The sequence below is a fragment of the Asterias amurensis genome, chromosome 22 (genome assembly GCF_032118995.1).
Source record: "Asterias amurensis chromosome 22, ASM3211899v1".
NCBI classification, from domain to species: domain Eukaryota; kingdom Metazoa; phylum Echinodermata; class Asteroidea; order Forcipulatida; family Asteriidae; genus Asterias; species Asterias amurensis.
Window position 1 is genome coordinate 4787135 of NC_092669.1, and position 22062 is coordinate 4809196.

The 22062-nt window shown below is 39.5% G+C and overlaps 1 protein-coding gene across 1 annotated transcript in view; it reads right to left on the reverse strand.

The window, feature by feature from the left end:
• Window positions 1-20941, reverse strand: part of LOC139953623 (cubilin-like) — a 38562-nt gene extending 17621 nt beyond the window's left edge. The window contains 17 exon segments of the mRNA XM_071953103.1: window positions 1051-1232; window positions 2247-2421; window positions 3669-3847; window positions 4889-5257; window positions 6640-6687; window positions 7395-7576; window positions 8211-8398; window positions 8974-9155; window positions 11420-11588; window positions 11969-12228; window positions 13476-13638; window positions 14272-14462; window positions 14627-14792; window positions 16226-16443; window positions 17822-17950; window positions 20043-20106; window positions 20830-20941. Coding sequence (XP_071809204.1) covers window positions 1051-1232; window positions 2247-2421; window positions 3669-3847; window positions 4889-5257; window positions 6640-6687; window positions 7395-7576; window positions 8211-8398; window positions 8974-9155; window positions 11420-11588; window positions 11969-12228; window positions 13476-13638; window positions 14272-14462; window positions 14627-14792; window positions 16226-16443; window positions 17822-17950; window positions 20043-20106; window positions 20830-20904 — 2940 coding nt within the window. The 5' untranslated portion in view covers window positions 20905-20941.
• Between the last annotated feature and the right edge of the window lie 1121 nt (window positions 20942-22062).

Sequence of the window (22062 nt, forward strand, 5' to 3'; positions counted from 1 at the left end):
AACAGTACACCACCGGGTGAGGAAGTTTTCACTGGAAGAAAAAGCATATAGGCGGTCGTTCAGACACAGCACTCAAGTCGATTAAACTCATGGTTCAACCCAATCGACTTCAACTCTGTGTGTCTGAACGGTTCTAAAGTTAGACCAAATTTGGGTTTTTTATAACCTTTAAAAGTTAGACCATCGAGCTGGAAACCATTGCGAGATGGATCAGTTACATGGTAGAACATATAATTAATAGACTCAAATCAAAGAAGTGCTCAAAATTAATGACTTTGGTTTATACCATTTTTACTGGTAAATACCAAATGTTATTTTTTTTTTACATTTGAAAGAAAATTGCAAGTGTAATTTAAAAATTTGGAAAAATGTGTGGTGGTCCGAAACGGAAGAATTTCTTCAAATGGTGGTGGTTGGGGAATCCTGAGTGCTGGGCGGGTTTTCCTGCACCGACCACTGTGGGCAAAACCCTAGGAGCAGTGACATGTAGGAGCATTAAAGGAACATGTTGCCTTGGATATGTCGAGTTGGTCTTTGAAAAGCATTTGTAACAGTTTGTTATAAAATGCATATGATTAAAAAGATATTTTAAAAGTAGAATATAATATCCACACAAATTTGCCTCGAAATTGCGAGGTTTTCCTTTTACCTCGTCGACAAACACGGTCGGCCATTTATGGGAGTCAAATTGTTGACTTCAATAAATGGCCGACCGTGTTAGTTCGCAAAGGAAAAGGAAAAGGAAAAAGGCAAATTTGTGTGGATCATTGTACATGTTGTATTCTACTTTTAAATCATCTTTCTAACCATACGCATTTTATAACAAACGCTTTTCAAAGACCAACAACTTTGAGTGACCATGGTGCGACAAGGGCGTTTTTTCTTTCATTAATATCTTGTAACTTCAACGACCCATTGAGCTCAAATATACACAGGTTTGTTATTTTATGCATATATTGAGATACACCAAGTGCGAATTAGACTGGTCTTTAACAATTACCAATAGTGTCCACTGTCTTTAAATGTCTAGTCCGTAAAGGCTCAAATTACCTTGATGAAGCTACTGCAGTCTTTATTTTTCAAAACCAAGTTTTCAAACCGTAGCAAGATGCGATGATTTAAGGCGGGGTGCGTGCGTATGACCCTGTAGCAATTCTGGGAGCCCGTTGCTAGTTGTGTGGTGGGCCAGGAAAACGTTCCAGCGAATTCCGCATCAAAGTATTCAATACATGCTGCCACGGAAACAAAACAAAAAAAGTTAGTTAACAAAAAAATGTGGCTTAAAAAAAAAATTATTCAACAAAAATCTTTTTAGCACTTTTGATTACTTTTTTTTTACAAAAATTCATCTAAGGTTGAATTTAAAAGTTTAACACTTCAAAAGTAAGGACTTTTCAAGCCTCAGCTTCAAGGCAAATGGGTTGAGTGCTCTAACTTTCAGAGAGAGAAATCTTGAAATATTCCGTTTGTGCTGATGTGTAATAATAATAATACTACTACTAGGTTCTTATAGATGATGTGACCTCCGACGTCACTCGAAAACCATAACATGATTCGCGCACATATCTCCAGGCAAATTCTTTGTGTTTTGGCAGCCAGCTAGAAATAACACGCAATCTTACCATGACTACGCGTCTTTTTCCCCTGGGAAACATGAAGTGTACAGTGTTTTGTCAACAGAGGGCGGTTTGTTTGAATGTAAACATAGGTCACATCGTCAATAAAACGTCTTATAACATCCCTAGAGGTTGATCAAAGCACTCAGTATTTTGTTCTGCAAGGTTAGGTATAGCTACATTTTGAAGTATGAGACCTATTCCTTTAAAGCACCATGTAATTTTTTACAAGGTGCTTTGGCGCAATATGCTGCCGATCAAACCAGGAACCCCAGGGCAAACCCCTTCTTTTTTCGATAAGCGCACTGGGTTATTTTATGTGCGTTGCACAACACCTGGGATCAACGGCTTTACGTCCAATCTGAAGAATGAAGCAATGGTGTCGAAATTGGGTGGTTTTCATTTTACCTCGTCGACTAACACGGTTGGCCATTGACTCCCATAAATGGCCAGCCGTGTTAGTTCGCAAAGTAAAAAGAAAACCACGCAATTTCGAGGCAAATGTGTGTGGATCATTGTTTGGTACTTTTAAAACATCTTTCTAACCATATGCATTTTATAACAAACGGTTACAAACGCTTTTTAAAGACCAACTCGACCCATCCAAGGCAACGTGTTCCTTTAACGTACTTGCTGGTTTGGGGCTGATTGAAGTTTGAAAGTTTCCCTCATAGAATAGGTACGATCGATACGGAAGGCCGGTACAGTACCACAAGCTCATCTCATTGGAAGTCGACGTCCAAGAAAAAGGGTAGATTTTACCAGAAACTTCAATAATCGGAGTAGATGAGGCGGCGTCAAAAATCTGCAATTAAACACATTATTATTAAAATCTTAAAGTCAATAGGAAACTTTTGAAGGGGCACCAAGGCCAAACCAGGGAGTGATGGAGGCCTTCATGTAAGAAGCAATTTGCGTGTTAGATTTGAAAATAAATTGTCTGGTGGTACGATGACATCGAGACAGTTGCTACGTATGTCAGATGATTAGGGGCAAGCTTTTGCTTTAATTATGTACAAGAGATGGTGAAAACCCATACACGATTCTAAATGGATGTGTATGGCACAATGGTACCAGGGTTAGCTCATCTGGAGGTTAATAATAATAATAATGGAGTCTTATATAGCGCCGGTATCCGCCACAAAAAGGCCCTCATGGCGCTCGCTCAGGATACAAAATAAACAGTTCAAAAGAAAGGAACAGAAAAAGTTTGTAGAGAGTCGCTGGTCATTGTTTAACTGCAAAGAGGTGGGTTTTGAGGACAGTTTTGAAAGAAGATGTTGTATTTGCAGTCCTGATGTGGTAGGGAAGACTATGCCACACCTTCCCCGCAGTAACCAAGAAAGAACGGGCTCCCCATGTGTTCTTTGCCATATGTTCTACGAGGAGACGTTGATCGGCTGATCTTAGGTTACTGCGGAAAGGTGCATACTGAGTGATGATATCTGAAATACAAAAGCTTGCCCCGAATCATTTGACATAGCAACTGTCTCTATAGACTGAGGAATTCAAATGTAAGCGGTACATTGTGCCTAAGCAAGTCATTGTACTAGACATTATTCAAATCTAACATGCAAATGGCTTATTCCAGGCATGCTTTTGAATTCATGGTTAAAGGGAAGGTACACGTTTAGTATTTACTCAAAACAAATAATAACTTAAAAACTGAATTGGTAACGAGCATTGTATAGCTGTTGATAGCTTAAAACATTGTGAGAAACGGCTCCCTCTGAAGTACCATAGATTTTGAGAAAGAGGTAATTTCTCAAAAAAATAATAAAAGACTTCTAGCCAGAAGTCTTTTATTCCTATCTGAAAGCACACAAATTCGTCAAACAAGGGTGTTTTTTTCTCTTGTCATTTTCTTGCAACTTCGATGACCAATTTAGCTCAAATTTTCTCAGGCGTATTATTTTATGCTTATGTTGGGATACACCAAGTGAGAAGACTGGTCTTTGACAATTACCATTAGTGTACCTTCCCTTTAAAACAAAAACAATAATTCAACAGGATTGGGACCTGCAACGTCCAAAAAAGTATATTAATACGTACGGTTAGCTCTGGGCAATCGGCGAGATCTACGTGAACTTCGGTGAGCGAGAGCGTGACACGGTGAGGAATGCTTGCATGAAGGATCGTCTCACATCCCTGAAGTCGGAAGTTCGTTAACGGCGAAGGGTAGTCAGCATTCCTCACATCACCCGAATCGGTCGTCAGGACAGATGAGCAGTCTGATTAGAGAACATCAATAAGACTTGCTTTCAATTCAATTTAATTCAATGCCCATTTATTTTTCATGTTGACAATGACAATAGATGGATTGCAATGCGCCCTATCGACGGCCATCTTTGACGTATTGACAAGGGAAAAGTGCATTCCTTTCTGAACGCGCACAAATTTGTCAAACAAGGGTGTTTTTTTCTCTCATCCTTTTTTTGCAACTGCGATGACCAATTTAGCTCAAATTTTCTCAGGCGTGTTATTTTATGCTTATGTTAATTCAACAGGATTGGAACCTGCAATGCCACTTTTCCCTAGTTAATACATCAAAGGTGGGGGTCGATGTTGCATACTACAATTCATCTATTAAACACTGCTCTAAAATTGCAAAGGACGTGGGTTCAAATCCCACCCGAGTAATATGCCTGTGATTTTTTTTCACAGAACTCAGGTAAGCACCGAGTATACAGTGCTAACACACATCAGTGTATATTGGTAAAACCAAAATGAATATTCTTTATCCCCCGGTGCAAATTTAACATCTATTAAATCGTTTGCAGTACCCGCTGCTAAAACATAGGATTCAAACTGCCTCTAGCTACCGGTCAATCTCGGTGGTCTAGTTGGTAAGACACTGCTCTAGAATTGCAAAGGTTGTGCATTCGAATCCCACCTGAGGAAAGTACCGAGTATACATGCACAGTGCTATACACATCGGTGTATCCAGGTAAAACCAAAATTAATATTCTTTATCCCCCGGTGCAAATTTAACATCTATTAAATCGTTTGCAGTACCCGCTGCTAAAACAAAGGATTCAAACTGCCTCTAGCTACCGGTCAATCTCGGTGGTCTAGTTGGTATGACTCTGCTCTAGAATTGCAATGGTTTTGCATTCGAATCCCACCCGAGGAAAGTACTGAGTATACATGCACAGTGCTATACACATCGGTGTATCCAGGTAAAACCAAAATGAATATTCTTTATCCCCGATGCAAATTTAACATCTAATAAGAACTGAGAGCAGCCAAGAGGGCCAAAGCAGATATCGCACCTTCAATGTTACGACTTTGCACACTGGCTTGAAGACGCCATCCGGGGAAGTTACTGAAACCATCGCTACGAAAGCGTACGACAGCGGCATTTCCGTCGGTTGTGAACAGAGGTTTGTTTTGGTTGCCACAAAACCTGTCGATGCGCTTGGTTGTCAGGTCCTCAATCTCGATGTAATCCTTCGTACAAACGCCGTCCTCGTGCTCCAGGAAGAAATAGTCGAAATACAGCAGCAGCCGATCGAAAGGGGTGTTCAAGAAGTAATAGTCGCAGTGTTCGTTGTTCGGGTAGTTCCTACCCAGGGCAAAACCATCAGATGAAAACTCCGCTTTTTGTAATGTAGGATTAAAAACGACACTCTGATCGCAATCTGTCAAGAAAATGAAAACAAATTAAATAAATACCAAAAGAAAATTGTCTAAGATCACAGATTTAGGGTAAAACTTACACGGTATTATAATGATGATAGTAGAAAACATCCCTTTAACTATTTCTATTTATAACACCCCTTGCAAGTATTGTGCCTGCTCATTGGTTTAGAGCGCGTCACATGACATGTCTTAGTTTTGCTAGACGACGGCCGTGTGATAGAGCGTCGGTTTGCCATGCGCTAGTCTGAAGACTAGCACATGGCGCCATGCGCTAGTCCGACAGACTAGCACACGGCGTGCAGTACCCAGACGTCCGTTGCGTGTACGAGGATGATAAATTAATAGTAACCATTTCGGATTGTCCGACACTACATGCAACACAGTAGGTAAAAGTGTTTGCAATCTGTGTTCGCGTCGTCCGTGGATTGTAGCATTCAGGTCTGTAACTTAATAATAATAATACAGGTTTTAGAAATTTTTGGGGTGTTATAAAACAAATATTGACTGCTTTTACTCGTGCAATGGTTAAAAACTAAGACTCCCTCAGTGATCCCCGGAGCGTTCTATTTTCCCTCGGCTTCGCCTCGGGAAAATAGAACGCTCCGTGGATCACCTCGGGAGTCATAGTTTTAACCATAGCACTCGAAGCAGTCAATATTTGTATACTAGAGTGTCATGAGTTTTTACTATTGCGTCTGTGGCAAATATTTTGCCCCAAAGTATCTTAGGAATTTAAAATGAGTCGCGACTAGGGTAGAAGTTGCGACTATTTCAGATGCGACTAGTCAAGTAGTCAATTACACTAGTCGCCTTCATTAGGCCTACTGTTTATAACAACAATAATAATAATGGAAACTTTTATAGCGCCGGTATCCGTCGCAAACGCCACTCACGGCGCTGCTCTACAAAAAACAACCAATGAAAGTATATTTTCACTTGAAGTGTCGTGGCCGAGCGGTTAAAAGCACCGAATTCAAACTCTGGTGTTTCTGATCAGCAGAGTGTGGGTTCGAATCCCCAGCCGTGACACTTGTGTCCTTAAGCAAGACACTTAGCCATTGCTACATATGTCCTTCCGATGGGACGTAAAGCCATTGGTGACATGTGTTGTATAACGCTTGTAAAATGACCCAGTGCACTTATCGAAAAGAGAAGGCGTTCGCCCGGTGTTCCTAGCTGTGGCTGCTTAATGCGCCGCAGCACCTTGTAAGGTGCTAAATAATTGGGTCTCAGAATCCATCACTGCAGTAAGCTGACTTTCTGAAAGTTTGTGTATACTCAGCGCCTCATGTACCTTGTTTGGTAGATATGTGCGTGCGCTATATAAGGCTTTGATATTATTTTTATTACTATTATTTGCCATTACTTTCAGCAAACTTACCCCTCTGAATCCAAATTGTGAAAACGTCAGCTGTGTCGATGTTTGTGCCTAGAGGAATAAAGTATTCAAGAGTCAGTATTCTTCATCATACATGTAGAAAAGATAAATCGCATATTAATTTCAAATGCACTTTAGAATGTGCTCTTAACAAATCCATACATATTTATTTTGGTTTTTACCCGTACACCGATGTGTGTATACTCACAGCCGCGTAACGCAGACGTGATTGTGCGTTTGCTAAAGTGCCAACCAACAGGGTCTGTACGCATGCCTGAATTTAATTAGCATATTTCATGAAAAGGGTTTATTACCAAAGGTGTCCAGTGCCTTTAAAGGCAGTGGAAACTATTGGTAGTTACTCAAAATAATTATTGGCATAAAACTTTACTTGGTGACGAGTAATGGGGAGAGATTGGTAGTATAAAACATTGTGAGAAACGGCTCCCTCTGAAGTCGAGTAGTTTTTCAAGAAAGAAGTAATTTTCCACGAATTTGATTTCGAGACCTCAGATTTAGAATTTGAGGTCTTGAAATCAACCATCTAAAAGCACACAACTTCGTGTGACAAGGGTGTTTTTTTTTTCTTTCATTATTATCTCGCAACTTCCATGACCGATTGAGCTCAAAATTTTCACAGGTTTGTTATTTCATGCACATGTTGAGATACAGCAAGTGAGAAGACCGGTCTTTGACAATTACCAATAGTGTCCAGGGTCTTTAAACAATAACTGAGGGGGGGGGGTTGAGACCCTTACCTGTACTAGTAACACCAGCTTTATCAGAGGCCGTGGTGTAAAAGAACTTTGTAACTCGGTCGGCATCTCTTTCATAAGGGCAGGACCCGGGGAGGTCTATAGCCGGAATCCTGTCTTGTATATCCAGCCACAGCTTCCCCTCCGCAGTGGCACAGTCCCCCATGGAGGCTCCCTTTTGGTTACTGGATCATTAACATAGTCATTAGAGTCAGATTCTCTCTTGAGGTGCTTTGTTATTCCTTTTTTCAAAGGCAGTGGACACTGTTGGTAATTACTCAAAATAATTATTAGCATAAAACCTCACTTGGTAACGAGTAATGGGGAGAGGTTGATAGTACAAAACTTTGTGAGAAACGGCTCCCTCTGAAGTGACGTACGTAGTTTCCAAGAAAGAAGTAATTTTCCACGAATTTGATTTCGAGACCTCAGATTTGTCTCGAAATCAAGTATCTGAAAGCACACAACTTTGTGTGACAAGGGTGTTTTTTCTTTCATTATTATCTCGCAACTTCGATGACCAATTGAGCTTAAATGTTCACAGGTTTGTTATTTTACACATATGTCGATATACACCAAGTGAGAAGATTGGTCTTTGACAATTACCAATAGTGTCCAGTGTCTTTAACCCAATAAGCCATTATGAAGTATAATAATAAATATAGCGCTTTATACACCATGTCTCAAAACACTTTCAACATTATTAGCCTGCATGAACACTGGACCATTCATTCCTTAAACTATCTCAGCTTAAGCAGCTCTATCAATCTGGGCACAGAATTCAAATTGTAACGTTATCAAGCTGGAAAAGTGTCTTACGTAATTTCAAAGATGCCTCTGTTGTCATAGACTAAGTCAGCGCAGTCATCCTGAAGTAGATCGCTATGCGTTGAATACAGCCGGTTGCCGCAGTGGAACCAGTTCTGGATGGTACCTCGCACCCCGGGGTTGTTCTTGAAGTGAAAAGCAGCAACCACCGACCCCTGCTTGTACAGTTCAATCTTCACCTGAAGTTTTCAAAAGATTTAAACCTATTTAAAGAGACTGGACACTATTGGTAATTGTCGTAAGCACAGAATCGGCGCTTACGGAAGCAGGGAATTCTGTGCTTACGATAAGCATATTTCACAGGTTAGCGGCAAATTTTGGCTTTTGCTCCTGCTTGTGCGTACTCCGTGTTACTAGGGATTCTACGCTACAAGGCTAGCGCAGAAATTCTACGCTTACGATCACGATTCCCCGCTTACTTTGGTCTGAGTTTTCAAAGAGATTAAAGGGACACAGTGCCTTGGACCGGTTGAGTTGGTCTTTGAAAAGCATTTGTAATCGTTTGTTATAAAAATTGCTTGGTTTTCCTTGCTTTGCGAACTAACATGGTCGGCCATTTATGGTAGTCAAAAATTTGACCCACATAAATGGCCAACTACGTTAGTCGACAAGGTAAAAGGAAAACCACGCAAACCAAATATAAAGCAAGACAGTTCTCTAAAGAGCAAACTCTACCTGGCAAGTAGATACACACATAGTGTTACCGCAAACTTAATAACTGTATGGAAGTAAATCTACACTGAATTGAACTTACTTTTGTGATGCCGACGTTCGCCCAGTCGTTGACAAGAGAGTTTTTATACGTATTCGGAGAGTGCTCCTTATGGATGGATTTGGCGTTGTGATCAAACTCATTGTAGCCTCGACTGGTATCCAGCCACTTTGAAACAACATCTGTCTCTGTGACCGAAGCTGCGCGGAACACCAGCTCCCAGTCTAAAAAGAACGCAAAATAAACAGTAATAGTAATAATAATAATATTTAAACCTAGACTTATTTGATATTATTTATTTTTGATATTAGGTAGGTGTGCCTTTGACAACATGTATATAAGTTAGACATACATGTACATGTACATGTAATTAGAACTATTTTAATAACTCTGTAATTTGACCTTTGTGTCACAAAGTTTGTATATGTTAATAACATTTATTTTTTATACCCACCCTTCTGGGTGTTCAAGCCACACTTAAAGCCATTATACACTTTCGGAACAGAAACAAAAATTAAAGTTCACAGATTTACAAATAACTTACAGGGTTTACAGAAGGTAATGGTGAAAGACTTCTCTTGAAATATTATTCCATGAAATGCTTTACTTTTTGAGAAAACATTAATACAATTATCAATTCTCGCTAAACGAGAACTACAGATTTATTTTAAACACATGTCATGACACTGCGAAACGTGCAGAAAAAAGGTATGGGTTTTCCCGTTTTTTTCTCCCAAATCCGATGACCGATTGAGCCTAAATTTTCACAGGTTTGTTATTTGATATATATGTTGTGATACACGAAGTGTGGGCCTTGGACAATACTGTTTACCGAAAGTGTCCAATGGCTTTAACCCCAAACCAATGAAAGAAAACTGACACAACTAAATTAGTCCAAACCTATGACATAAGATAAGTTTTGAGAAGAATTTTGAATTACACATGCGGTACACAGACAAAATCTAAGATTAAGTGGCACAGAGTTCCAGAACTTTATCTATGAGCACAAAGTGGAAGTGTCGTGGCCGAGCGGTTAAGAGCACCGAATTCAAACTCTGGTGTTTCTGATCAGCAGAGTGTGGGTTCGAATCCCCAGCCGTGACACTGTGTCCTTGAGCAAGACACTTAACCATTGCTTCGTCCTTCGGATGGGACGTAAAGCTGTTGGTCCCATGTGTTGTGTAACGCATGTAAAAGAACCCAGTGCACTTATCAAAAAGAGAAGGGGTTCGCCCCGGTGTTCCTGGTTGTGGCTGCTTAATGCGCCGTAGCACCTTGTAAACCCTTATAAGGTGCTAAATAATTGGGCCCTCAGAATTCATCACTGCAATTGCCTATCTTTCTGTAAGTTTGTAATATACTCAGCGCCTTGAGTACCTTGTTTGGTAGATACGTGCGCTATATAAGACTTTGATATTATATTATTATTAAAGCGTGAAAGGCTGTGAGTGCAAAGCGTGAAAGCTTGCGAGCGCGAAAGCTTGCAAGCACGAAAGCTTGCGAGTACGAAAGTTTCCGAGTGCGAAGCCTCCTTACATACATTTGTCTTTGGTTCTGAACAATCTGGGGTGTTCCATATGGGTTTTTCTTTATTTTATTATGAATTTGATCTAAGCTACAAAATATATTTAAAAAAAGAAAAAAAAAAAAAGAGGAAATATATTTTCATTTTTGCTTTTTTTTCAAGGTACATGTAAGGGTTTAAAGGCACTGTACACTATTGGTAACTTCTCAAAATAATTATTAACATAAAAACTTACTCAGTAACGAGTAAATGGAGAGCTGTTGACTGTTGACGGCTCCCTCTGAAGTAACTAAGTTTTCAAGAGAGAAGTAATTTTCCACGAATTTGATTTCGAGACCTCAGAATTAGATTTTGAGACTTCGAAATCAAGCATCTGAAAGTACACAACTTTGTGTGACAAGGGTGTTTTTTCTGTCAATATTATCTCGGAACTTCGACGACCAATTGAGCTCAAATTTTTACAATGCATATGTTGAGATACACCAAGTGACAAGACTGGTCTTTGACAATTACCAATATTGTCCAGTGTCTTTAAAGACAGTGGACACTATTGGTAAATGTCAAAGACTAGCCTTCACAGTTGGTGTATCTCAACATATGCATAAAACCTGTAAAAATTTGAGCTCAATCGGTCATCGAACTTGCGAGATAATAATGAAAGAAAAAAAACCCTTGTCACACGGAGTTGTGTGCGCTTAGAAAGTTGATTTCGAGACCTCAACTTCTAAATCTGAGGTCTCGAAATCAAATTTGTGGAAAACTACTTCTTTCTCGAAAACTGTGGCACTTCAGAGGGAGCCGTTTCTCACAATGTTTTATACCATCAACCTCTCCCCATTACTTGTCACCAAGAAAGGTTTTATGCTAAATAATTATTTTGAGTAATTACCAATAGTGTCCACTGCCTTTAAATAAAAACTGATTTCTGTTTTAAAATGGAGAAGTCACATCACTAGTACATACCAGAAACAGGGCTTCTTTCAAGTGTCCTATAAGATGCACTGAATCCCTTGTAGTTCTCATCGGCATCGGTGACAAACTTCAGCAAGACAGCGTTGGTTTCAGAGAACCAGGTGAAAGTGGGGAGTTTACCGCAGTAGGAAATACTGGAACCAGCTAAGATGTCCTCAACCTAAAAAATAACGCACAAGAACAGACTTACATGTAAAGGAACATCACAGAACTGATTTTTGCTAAGAGAACAGTTACTGGCAGTGTAAGCACTTTATGTAATCCACCATATACATAAACTGACAAACCTGTAAAAGTTTGAGATCGATCGGCCATCTGGGTCACAAGAAAATAGTAGAAAACAGATTACACATGAAAACTATTTTTTTTTAAATTAATAAAACGCTCACTGAGCGGTAAATAAGATAAATTCATTCCTCATCAAATATGACATTTCAGACAGAAATATTTTAAGGGATGTTTTCTACATTAGAGAGTGTAAAATTCATGTAAATCTTTGATCTGTAAAACAGAGACATCACATCCCTGGTTGATACTTGCCTTAACGTAATCCGCCCCCTCGCAACGTGCCCCTTTCTCAAACTGTATAGCACTCAAGGTGCTCCTGCGAATGCGGGGCAGGGGCACCGGCTGCCCCTGTGAGTCGTCCCTCTCCGTTTGGAAGTCGTCAAACCTTAGGACGACTATCTGGGAGGGGTCGGCATAGATGTGGTAGAAGGCCTGGGTGTTTGGTGGGTAGACGAGCGGATAACCGGGGGAGGTAATGATCCCTTCTGGATCGGTAAACGTCCGACTTCCCGCTGAAACATAAGTACTAAAATGAGTCAATTTTGCACAAATACAGGACGATACAACCTAGGAAGGGGCAGCGATGGAAGTGTCGTGGCCGAACTGTTAAGAGCAAATGGCCTATTTAATTGGCAGCCAGTGTAGAGAGTCTAAAACAGAGGAGATGTGGAATGACGACGTGGAAACTGGAATACAATGTGGCACTACAGATGAGCCACATCTGTGTTTGCATCCCGAAAGGGTGTATTATAATATTTATAATAATAACAATAATAATAATGGCTTCTTATATCGTGCTCAGGTCCTTCACGCAGTGACGCTCATGTGGCACTCCAACATTATTACCCTTAGTCACTGGGTCTTAAATCATTCCTTAAACCATCTCAGCTCCCTGTGGAGTATTATGCCTTGTGCAACAAATGCGCTACTCGGCTAAATCAATCACAAGAACCATCTCTGCCCTCACAGGTACCCATTTATTTCTGGGTGGAGAGAAGCAATCATAGTGAAGTGTCTTGCTCAGGGACACAAGTGTCACGACCGGGATTCAAACACACACTCTAATGAACAAAATCACCAGAGCTTGAATTTGGTGCTCTTATCCCCTCGGCCACGACACCCCATAAAGCGCAAAATTGGCAAATTGACAAGACGCTGCAGAAAGAAAAAGGTAAAAACAAGTACAAAGTAAAACAAAAAGTACAAAGACGCTGTCGACTAGGGGTAAAGGTGGGTCTTGAGAGCCTGTTTGAAGGCTGGGACACTGCTTGGAGTTCCTGGTTTGGATGGGTAATGGAAAAGGCCAATGGAAAATGCCCTGTCAAATGCAAGTTTATGTGTTGTGTGGACTGAGAGGGGTCAGTTGGTTGATGAGCAAAGGGAATAAGAACAGGGCCCAATTTCATGGCTCTGCTTAACGTAAGCACAGAATCGGCACTTACGGAAGCAAGGGATTCTGTGCTTACGACAAGCATATTTCACAGAGTGTGCACACAGAGTGTGCGTGTGTACTCCACATTACTAGGCATTCTACAGTTACAAGGCTAGCGCAGAAACTCGGCGCTTGCATGTAAGCGGGGAAACGTGATCGTAAGCGCATAATTCGGCCGTAAGCAGAGCCATGATATTGGGCCAAGGTCTGGAGAGAAAGGAGAGACGAGAGATAAATCTGGGTCACGGTGATCGAGTGATGGTGGGCCATTGTACGGAGTTGAATAAGTTGGGCAACTTGAAACCAGTATGCATTAAGACTACTTACCCGGCACTCGATTCATTGTCTCATAGTAGATGATGAAACCATTATAGACGTCATTCTCGTTGGAATGGAACGTTAGGAGTACTTCATTTGAATCGGACAACCAGGAAGCAGCGTTGAGAGTTCCACAGACAGTCTTTTTCCGGTGTGTGTACAAATCTTCAATCTGTAGAATTTTGTTAAAAGTAAGAAGGAATTATTTTGAAGCCTGCTTCCATATCGAGTAATTATCTATGGTTTTGATAGCCCTACTCTGCAATCTGTGGTGTTCCAATGGTTTCATCTTCGTTTTCTTCTGAATTTGATGCAAATTATGAAACAAACTTAATACATAGTTTTCTTTTAAAGCCATTATACACTTTCGGAACAGAAAAAAAAAAAAAAGTTTACAGATTTACAAATAACTTACAGGGTTTACAGAGGGCACTGGTAAAAGACTTCTCTTGAAATATTATTCAATGAAATGCTTTACTTTTTGAGAAAACATTAAAACAATTATCAATTCTCGACATCGAGAATTACGGAATTATAGTAAACACATGTCATGACACGGCGAAACGTGCCGAAACAAGGGTGGGTTTTCTTGTTATTTTCTCCCGACTCCGATGACTGATTGAGCCTAAACTTCCACAAGTTTGTTATTTTATATATTGTGATACACGAAGTGTGGGCCTTTGGACCGTACTGTTTACCGAAAGTGTCCAATGGCTTTAATTATTAATTCTTTCTTTGAAGGTGGGGGTTTAAAAAAAAAAGGGTTTTGGGTTAAAACACTGAAATCAAATCTCTGTGCACTTACCGTAACGTAATCAAGGTGACATGTCGGGCTCGGCTCCAGCTGGAACTCTTCGATGGTGAGTGCGATGCCGTGAGTAGGGTCTGCGTGTAGAGCAAACTCGCAGTGGATGTTGTTCCCATATTGCTTAGGGTATCCGGGTGATGTCACGTATCCCTTGTCAGTCGCTGTGACGTCAATGAACTGGTAGCACGCTGATAGACAGACAGATAGATAGATTGATAATAGGTTTATTGACAATAGCCATCACAGCATAAAAACTGAGTTGCAACTGTAATACAATATTTTAAAAAGGTTAAAACTTAAATTTGCTTGAAAAGCAGCTCTATGCGAATATACGACGTCAGTTGTTACTCACCGCTTTTGGCTGGGACGGCTTCGTATTCGGCACTGAACCTATTAAAGAGATGGGACGACTGCGTCATAAACTCCACTAGAATAGAGTTAGAATCTGAGATCCAACTGAAATGTGGCTTGGTTCCACAGTAACGGTCCGACCTACTCGCTACGATCTGATCTGAAATCTAACGAAGAAAAAACAAACATTTGTCAGTAATTTCACACAAGGCCTAAAATTTCAGGGAAGCAACAAAACCGATGTCTCAGCAGATGGTGTCAGGATTTTAATAAAACTCGCTTCCGCTTTATCATGCCCCTGGGGGCGTATAAAATAGCTCAACTTTGTTCCGGCAAGGTATGTGCAGGCCTGATACTTCAAGGAGGCAACAAAGGCGATTGCCTCCTGGTCATTGCCTTGGTGCCCTTGAAAAGCTCCAGTAGAAATTTACAATCTCCACATAGGGTGCCCTTTACCTAGGAGAAAATGTGTTGGTGCCCTTGCCCTTTCAAAAATGGGGCATAAAGGCCTGTTACACCTTAGACTTTATACTGACACAGTGCTCTCATCGAAAAGAGAAGGGGGTTTGCCCTAGCATTTATATTGCGCCCCACACAGCACCCTGTATACCGTTACACTGTGCTTTAAAGGCATTGGACATTAGTGGTAATTACTCAAAATAAATATTAGCACTTGAAACCTTTCTTGGTAACGTCAACGAGTAATGGGGAGAGGTTGATGGTATAAAACATCGTGAGAAACGACTCCCTCTGAAGTAACATAATTTTTGAGAAAAGATGTAATTTTCCACGAATTTGATTTCGAGACCTCAGATTTAGATTAGAATTGGAGGTCTCGAAATCAAGCATCTGAAAGCACACAACTTCGTGTGACAAGGGTGTTTTTTTCTTTCATTATCTCGCAACTTTGACGACCAAATGAGCAACATTTTCACAGGTTTGTTATTAATATGCTTATGTTGAGATACACCAAGTGAGAAGACTGGTCTTTGGCAACTACCAATAGTGTCCAGTATCTTTAAAGGAATAACTTATACAGTACAATGTATGTCTCATACTTCAAACCGTAGCTCCAGATTACATTGCCGGAAAAAACACTGTGCCCTTCTTTCGGTACGCCCCCTTATAAGAGGTGTTAATAATAAAATAATAATAATAACGAAGTCTTATAGCGCACGTATCTACCAAACAAGGTACTCAAGGCGCTTAGTATATACAAACTTTCAGAAAGATAGGTTATTGCAGTGATGAATTTTGAGACCCAATTAGTTACCACCTTATAATGGTTTACAAGGTGCTACGGCGCATACAGCAGCCACAGCCAGGAACACCAGGGCGAACCCCTTCTCTCTTTTTGATAAGTGCACTGGGTTCTTTTACATGCGTTTACACAACACATGGGACCAAAAGCTTTACGTCCCTTCCGAAGGACGAAGCAATGGTAATGTGTCTTGCTTAAGGACACAAGTGTCACGGCTGGGGATTCGAACCCACACTCTGCTGATCAGAAACACCAGAGTTTGAATTCGGTACTCTCAACCGCTCGGCCACGACACTTCCACAATAAAGCGCAATATAAGGACCGAGTATTTAAACATACCTGCACCGAAGTTCCACAGAGACAAACCTCATCCTCTGTCTTCAACGAATGACCAGCTAAGTTTAATCCCTCAAGTGCAAATTTGGAGAAGGACAGAAGAACGCGCTTGTTGGTCGGCAGTTTGACAAACAAACGACAGTATTTTGGAATTGAATACTTGTCCGGGTAATAAGGTGAAGTAATCGTTCCAATTGCTCTGGTTAGCGTCCTCTCACATACTGAAAAAAAGTCCAAACAAAAATAATTAACACACAGTTCAGACAGGCGCTCCAGAGTCGCGCCGAACCAAATAGATTAGGAGCGACTCTGGGTCGACCCAATTAAATTTTGGTTTTATACAGGCGAACTTAAAATAACATCTACATTAGGTTCGTCTCATGACAAGATCGACTGCTGAAACCAAGGTGCTTCAGAGTCGTACCGAGCAGAAAATTGCATTTTTTGACGATGTTTTTTAATTTCACTCAACAAAAAAGAAATACAAGCATTATGGATGTATATTGAGTATGTAGGGAAAGTTTTGGTAGTGTAGTACAAAAGAAACTTCAGTTATTGCTGACTAACAGTCGTAAAACTTTCACCTATCAACGCTGATTTGAAGAAAAGTATAGCGTTAATCATGTTAATATAAGGAGGGCCACAATATCACATTAGACTCATATGGCTCACGGGGAGCCTTATTATAGTTTCTAGATAGAAGTACTTCACCATATAGATAGATAGATAGAAACAGACAGACGAACATCCACATATGACAACCCCTCTGACACTAGACCCAGTAACTGGGGCATTGTACATACATGTGTACGTACAAATGCAACGAGTTCACTCATCGTCTCCGAAATAGTTCTATTTTCTAGGAGCAGCAGAACAGTGTTACTGTTTTACTAATAAAGTTATAGCGTACTGTGGTTAGTCAATTCATGAAGTGTAAGCACTAAAAAAATAACATGACTAAGCAGTACAAATTTATCATGTATCAAGGTTTTGGTCCTATGGCAGCTGTCTAACGTATCGGCATTAATATAATGTACATATTATCAATCTTACCATTTAAAGAAAAGGAAACTAGAACTTACAAGTGCCGCTAGATCTCCCCAAACGTCCTGAACATCAAAAACAAAAAACTCATGCATGGCGCGGCGATATTATTGATATAAACAGCGCCACCAATAGACAAGATAAAACCTTTTTTTTTTATAAGCGCGTAGGGGGCCTACCTCATTTCCCGATATTATTCACAGTGACAATCAATCCCAAGAGACTTATTCACCGCAATCTCAAATTATTTTACGTTTCTATTAAAAACCTTAAAATATTAATAGTCCTACAATTTGTGTTCAAAGAAATTGTGTTGTATTGCTGTGTAACCGGTAAAAAAATGGTCCACTGGAGTAAAATACTTTTAAGACAACACTGAACTAGGTGTGGTGTTATAATAAGAGCGGGGAAATCTAAACGGTCGACGGGCAACTTGTGTGACACGTGGATTTTTCTGCCTCTGCTACAGCTACTCATTGACAAAATCATGGAGAGAATAAAATTTAATTATACACCTTACAAATTAGTCGTATTTCCAGCCGTTACTATACTTACAGTCACATGGATGAGCGTTACAAGAAATCGTAAGTGGTTCTGTGATCGCTATGCCATTGCAGAACGATTCCAAGGCTAACTGGGGGATCGCCTCGACCGTATAGCATGATTTCTGTAAGAGTTGCACTCCTGTCAACCGGAGGGGGAAAAATAGTGGTTATGACATTATTGTATTTTTACCAAAGTGAATAACTTTCCGTATGGCGCCACCACTTTTTCACTCATTTTTACACAAAGGGATATCTCATTGAGGTAATGATGTATATCTTTCGATCCAAACCGGACCTTCTTCAGTATTTTATTTCAAATCGAATGAAAAAGTGGGGAGCCCTACGGAAACTTTGTTTGAAACGATCAATTTGTTTTCCAGTCTCCTCAAAATGTTAAAGGCAGTGGACACTATTGGTAATTGTCAAAGACTAGCCTTCACAGTTGGTGTATGTCATCAACATAAGCATAAAATAACAAACCTGTGGAAATTTGAGCTCAATCAGTCATCGAACTTGCGAGATAATAATGAAAGAAAAAACACCCCTGTCTTACGAAGTTGTGTGCGTTTAGATGGTTGATTTCGAGACCTCAAGTTCTAAATCTGAGGTCTCGAAATCAATATCATGGAAAATTACTTCTTTCTCAAAAAATAATATGGCACTTCAGAGGGAGCAGCTTCTCACAATGTTTTATACCATCAACCTCTCCACATTACTCGGCACCAAGAAAAGTTTTATGCCAATAATTATTTTGAGTAGTTACCAATAGTGTCCACTGCCTTTAAGCACAGAGCCAAGTGTACTACTGCGTTAAATGCAGTGGACACTATTATTGGTAATTACTCCAAGTACTAATAATTATTGTTGGCACTAAAAACGTCCTAGGTAACGAGCAATAGAGAGCTGTTAGAGGCCTGTAAAACATTGTGAGAAACGCGGCTCCCTTTGAAGCAGTACCGTCCTTTTTTTAGGAAGAGGTAATTTCTCACTAATTATAATATCAAAAGGCTTCAGCTGAAGCCTTTTCTTATGCACACACGTGCAACAAGGGTATCTTTTCTTTCAGAAATCTATTGCAATTCAATTATCAACTGGGCCCAGTCTTTGACCATTACCAAACGTCGGTGTCCAGGGGTGGATTTCACAAAAGAGCTAAAACTTATGTCTTATAAAGAATTAGGATGAGTTACTCGTCCTCACTTTTAGGACTAGATAAGTATTATCTCCTAGGACTAGTTTTAAGGTTCTTTGTGAAATCGTCCCCAGTGTTTTTTAAAGACCTGGACACTATTGGTAATAATTATTGTCAAAGACCAGTCTTCTTACTTGGTGTATCTCAACATTATGCATAAAGTAACAAACCTGTGAAATTTTGAGCTCTTGGTTGTCGAAGTTGCGAGATAATAATGAAAGAAAGAAAAAAACTGTCACCATAGTTGTGCGCTTTCAGATGCTTGATTTCGAAACCTCAATTAATTCTAAATCTGAGGTCTCAAAACCAAATTCGCGGAAAATTACCTCTTTCTCGAAAACTTTACTTCAGAGGGAACCGTTTCACACAATATTTTATATTATCAACCTCTCCTCATTTTTACTCGTTTTAACCAAGTAAGGTTTTATGCTAATAATTAGTTTGAGTAATTATTACCAATAATAGTGTCAACTGCCTTTAATCTAATAAAATGCTTGACACACAAAACGTTATTGAAACAGGTTGGGTGAAAAAAAGGAGTTGACCAGGATTTGGTTGGTGATGTTTTTCAACCAAAATTAATAGAAACTCAAAAGTTCAGTAAAACATGTTTGACAAGCACTCTCTCCTGCTCATTAGAAAAAATAGAATGAAACAAAATTGATCATTCCTTAAAGGAGTATGTCTACTTTAATAAAGGCACTCATTTTGCAAACCGATTACGGAATAGTTGGGGGGGGGGGATAGCTTCTTATATTACTAAATCTTTGCTACCTATGTTTAGATTCAGTCAAGCATTAACATTCCATGGACATCTATAGTATAAACATTTACGAGTGCTTTCAGTAAAACAGGCTTAACTTCTCTTTAATAATCAATTAGTTTCAAACTTTTTTTCCAGATAAGCTGGAAAGAATGCTATTGTGCTTCAATGGGGTTTTGAGTGTCAGTTGTTGTGTTGATTTTAAATTCATAAATCTCGGCCAACTTTTTTAGCCGACTCGAAACAAACAGACAAAAATAATTATTAAAGTTTTACCTTCTCCGCAGTCTTTACTACACGCCGTGTAACTTATTTCCCATTTATGGCCTATTTGTGAGACCTGTTTCCGAATTTGAAATAAATAAATAAACAACGAACATGTTAATTAAGGTTAAATATGCATAGGGGATATTAATTTTGATGCTAACAACCTAACAATTTAGGGCGCACTGTATCTGGATACTATAAACAGATGAGTCTTGAGGTTGTGTTTAAATGTTGACAGATTTCACAAAGCACTTCGATTCATCGTCAGATGTATCGTAACACCACACTTTACTATGCAACTACAGTTGATTTGCAGTTAAAGGGTATAATGTTCTTTTTGTAGGACAAAAAAAAAACACCACAATGTCCACAGATTTACATTTAACTTACACAGTTTGAAGATAATGATAGTAGAAAGCTTCCCTGAAAATATTACTTGCTGAGGTGCTGTAAATTTTGAGAAATGTCAATAAAAAAATCGTCTCAGTGATCATGAGACGAACATATTTTAGCATTTAAAAACGTATTTTCATGACATTGTTTTACTCAAATTTTCTCAAAAACTACAGCACCTCAGCAACTAATAATGGATAACTTTTCGTATGGCGCCACCACTTTTTCACTATTTTTTTTTTACAAAAAGGGATATCGTATTGAGGTAAAATTAGATACTGTTATTTCATATCGAACCAAAAAGTGGTGGCGTGATGCGGAAACTTTTCCGGTCACCTTTTTGTGCGATTGTGTACTGAGAAATAACGCTGTCTCAAACAAAAAAATCAATGTATATACTTACAGAGCGTTTTACTTGCAGCATCAGGCAAAATGCCACACCCAACAGAAGGGGGGAAAATATCGCAGCTAGACCCATGGTCGTCTTCTATGAGTGTACAATGCGTAAACTCTATCCACACTCCGGCTTCCTCAAGACCTAGTGACGTCAACAGACCGAACCAAATACATGCAAGGGGTGGTTGTATTTTTTTAATACAACAATAGAGCGGAAAACAAAAATTGACTCTGCATAAAATTAAAATGAACTCTGCGTTATGTAACGGGACGGTGATTCAATTGTACTAAAATTTTCTTGGTGGTTTGCTAAGTATTTATTTTAAAAAAGGGGAAGGGTTTATTTTGGATTTACCTATTTAGCCGACATGGAACAGTCCTTACAACTTTTCCCCGTTTTATGAATGAACTGCTTTTGTTCTTGTGAGATTCCTTGAGATCGGCCATGGGTGGAGAACAGATCACCGGCCATTCAGTCAGACAAAATAAAAACGTTTAAGGGAAACAAAAATAACTGAACATTGCGATGCAATTGTATGTATAAAAGGAACACTGCATAATTATTGTTAAGAAAAAAAAACTCGTCTAAGATCACCGATTTACATAAAACTTACACGGTCTAACGATAATGATAGTGGAAAACATCCCATGAAGTATTTCTGTCTGGAATGTCATTTGATGTGAGAAATAAATATAACTAATTTTCCGTTTTTAGCTTATCGCTCAGTGAGCATTTTATTATTTTATAAATTGTTGTCATGCAAATGTGTAATCGGTTTTTCACATCTTCTCGTGACCCAGATGGCCGATCGATAAAACTTCTACAGGTTTGCCAGTCATTTTTATGCAAATGGTGGATTACAAAAAGTGCTTACACTCCAGCAAGTGTCTTGTTAGCATAAATCAATTATGTAGTGTTCCTTTAAAGACCTGGGGGTCGGTTTCACAAAGAGTTAGGACTTGTACTAGTCCTAGGAGATATACAAATTGCATGGATAGTCCTAAGTTAGGACGAGTAACTGGTCCTAACTCGAGATAGGACTAGTATAGTCCCAACTCTTTGTGAAATCCACCTCTGGGCACTATTGGTACTTACTGAAAATAGTTGTCAACTTAGAAACTAATATTTGGTAACGAGCAATGGAGAGCTGAGTGATAGTACTGTAAGAAACGGCTCCCTCTGAAGAAACGTAGTTTCTGAAAAAGACGTAATCTTCACTCTATTAAAAGACTTCAGGAC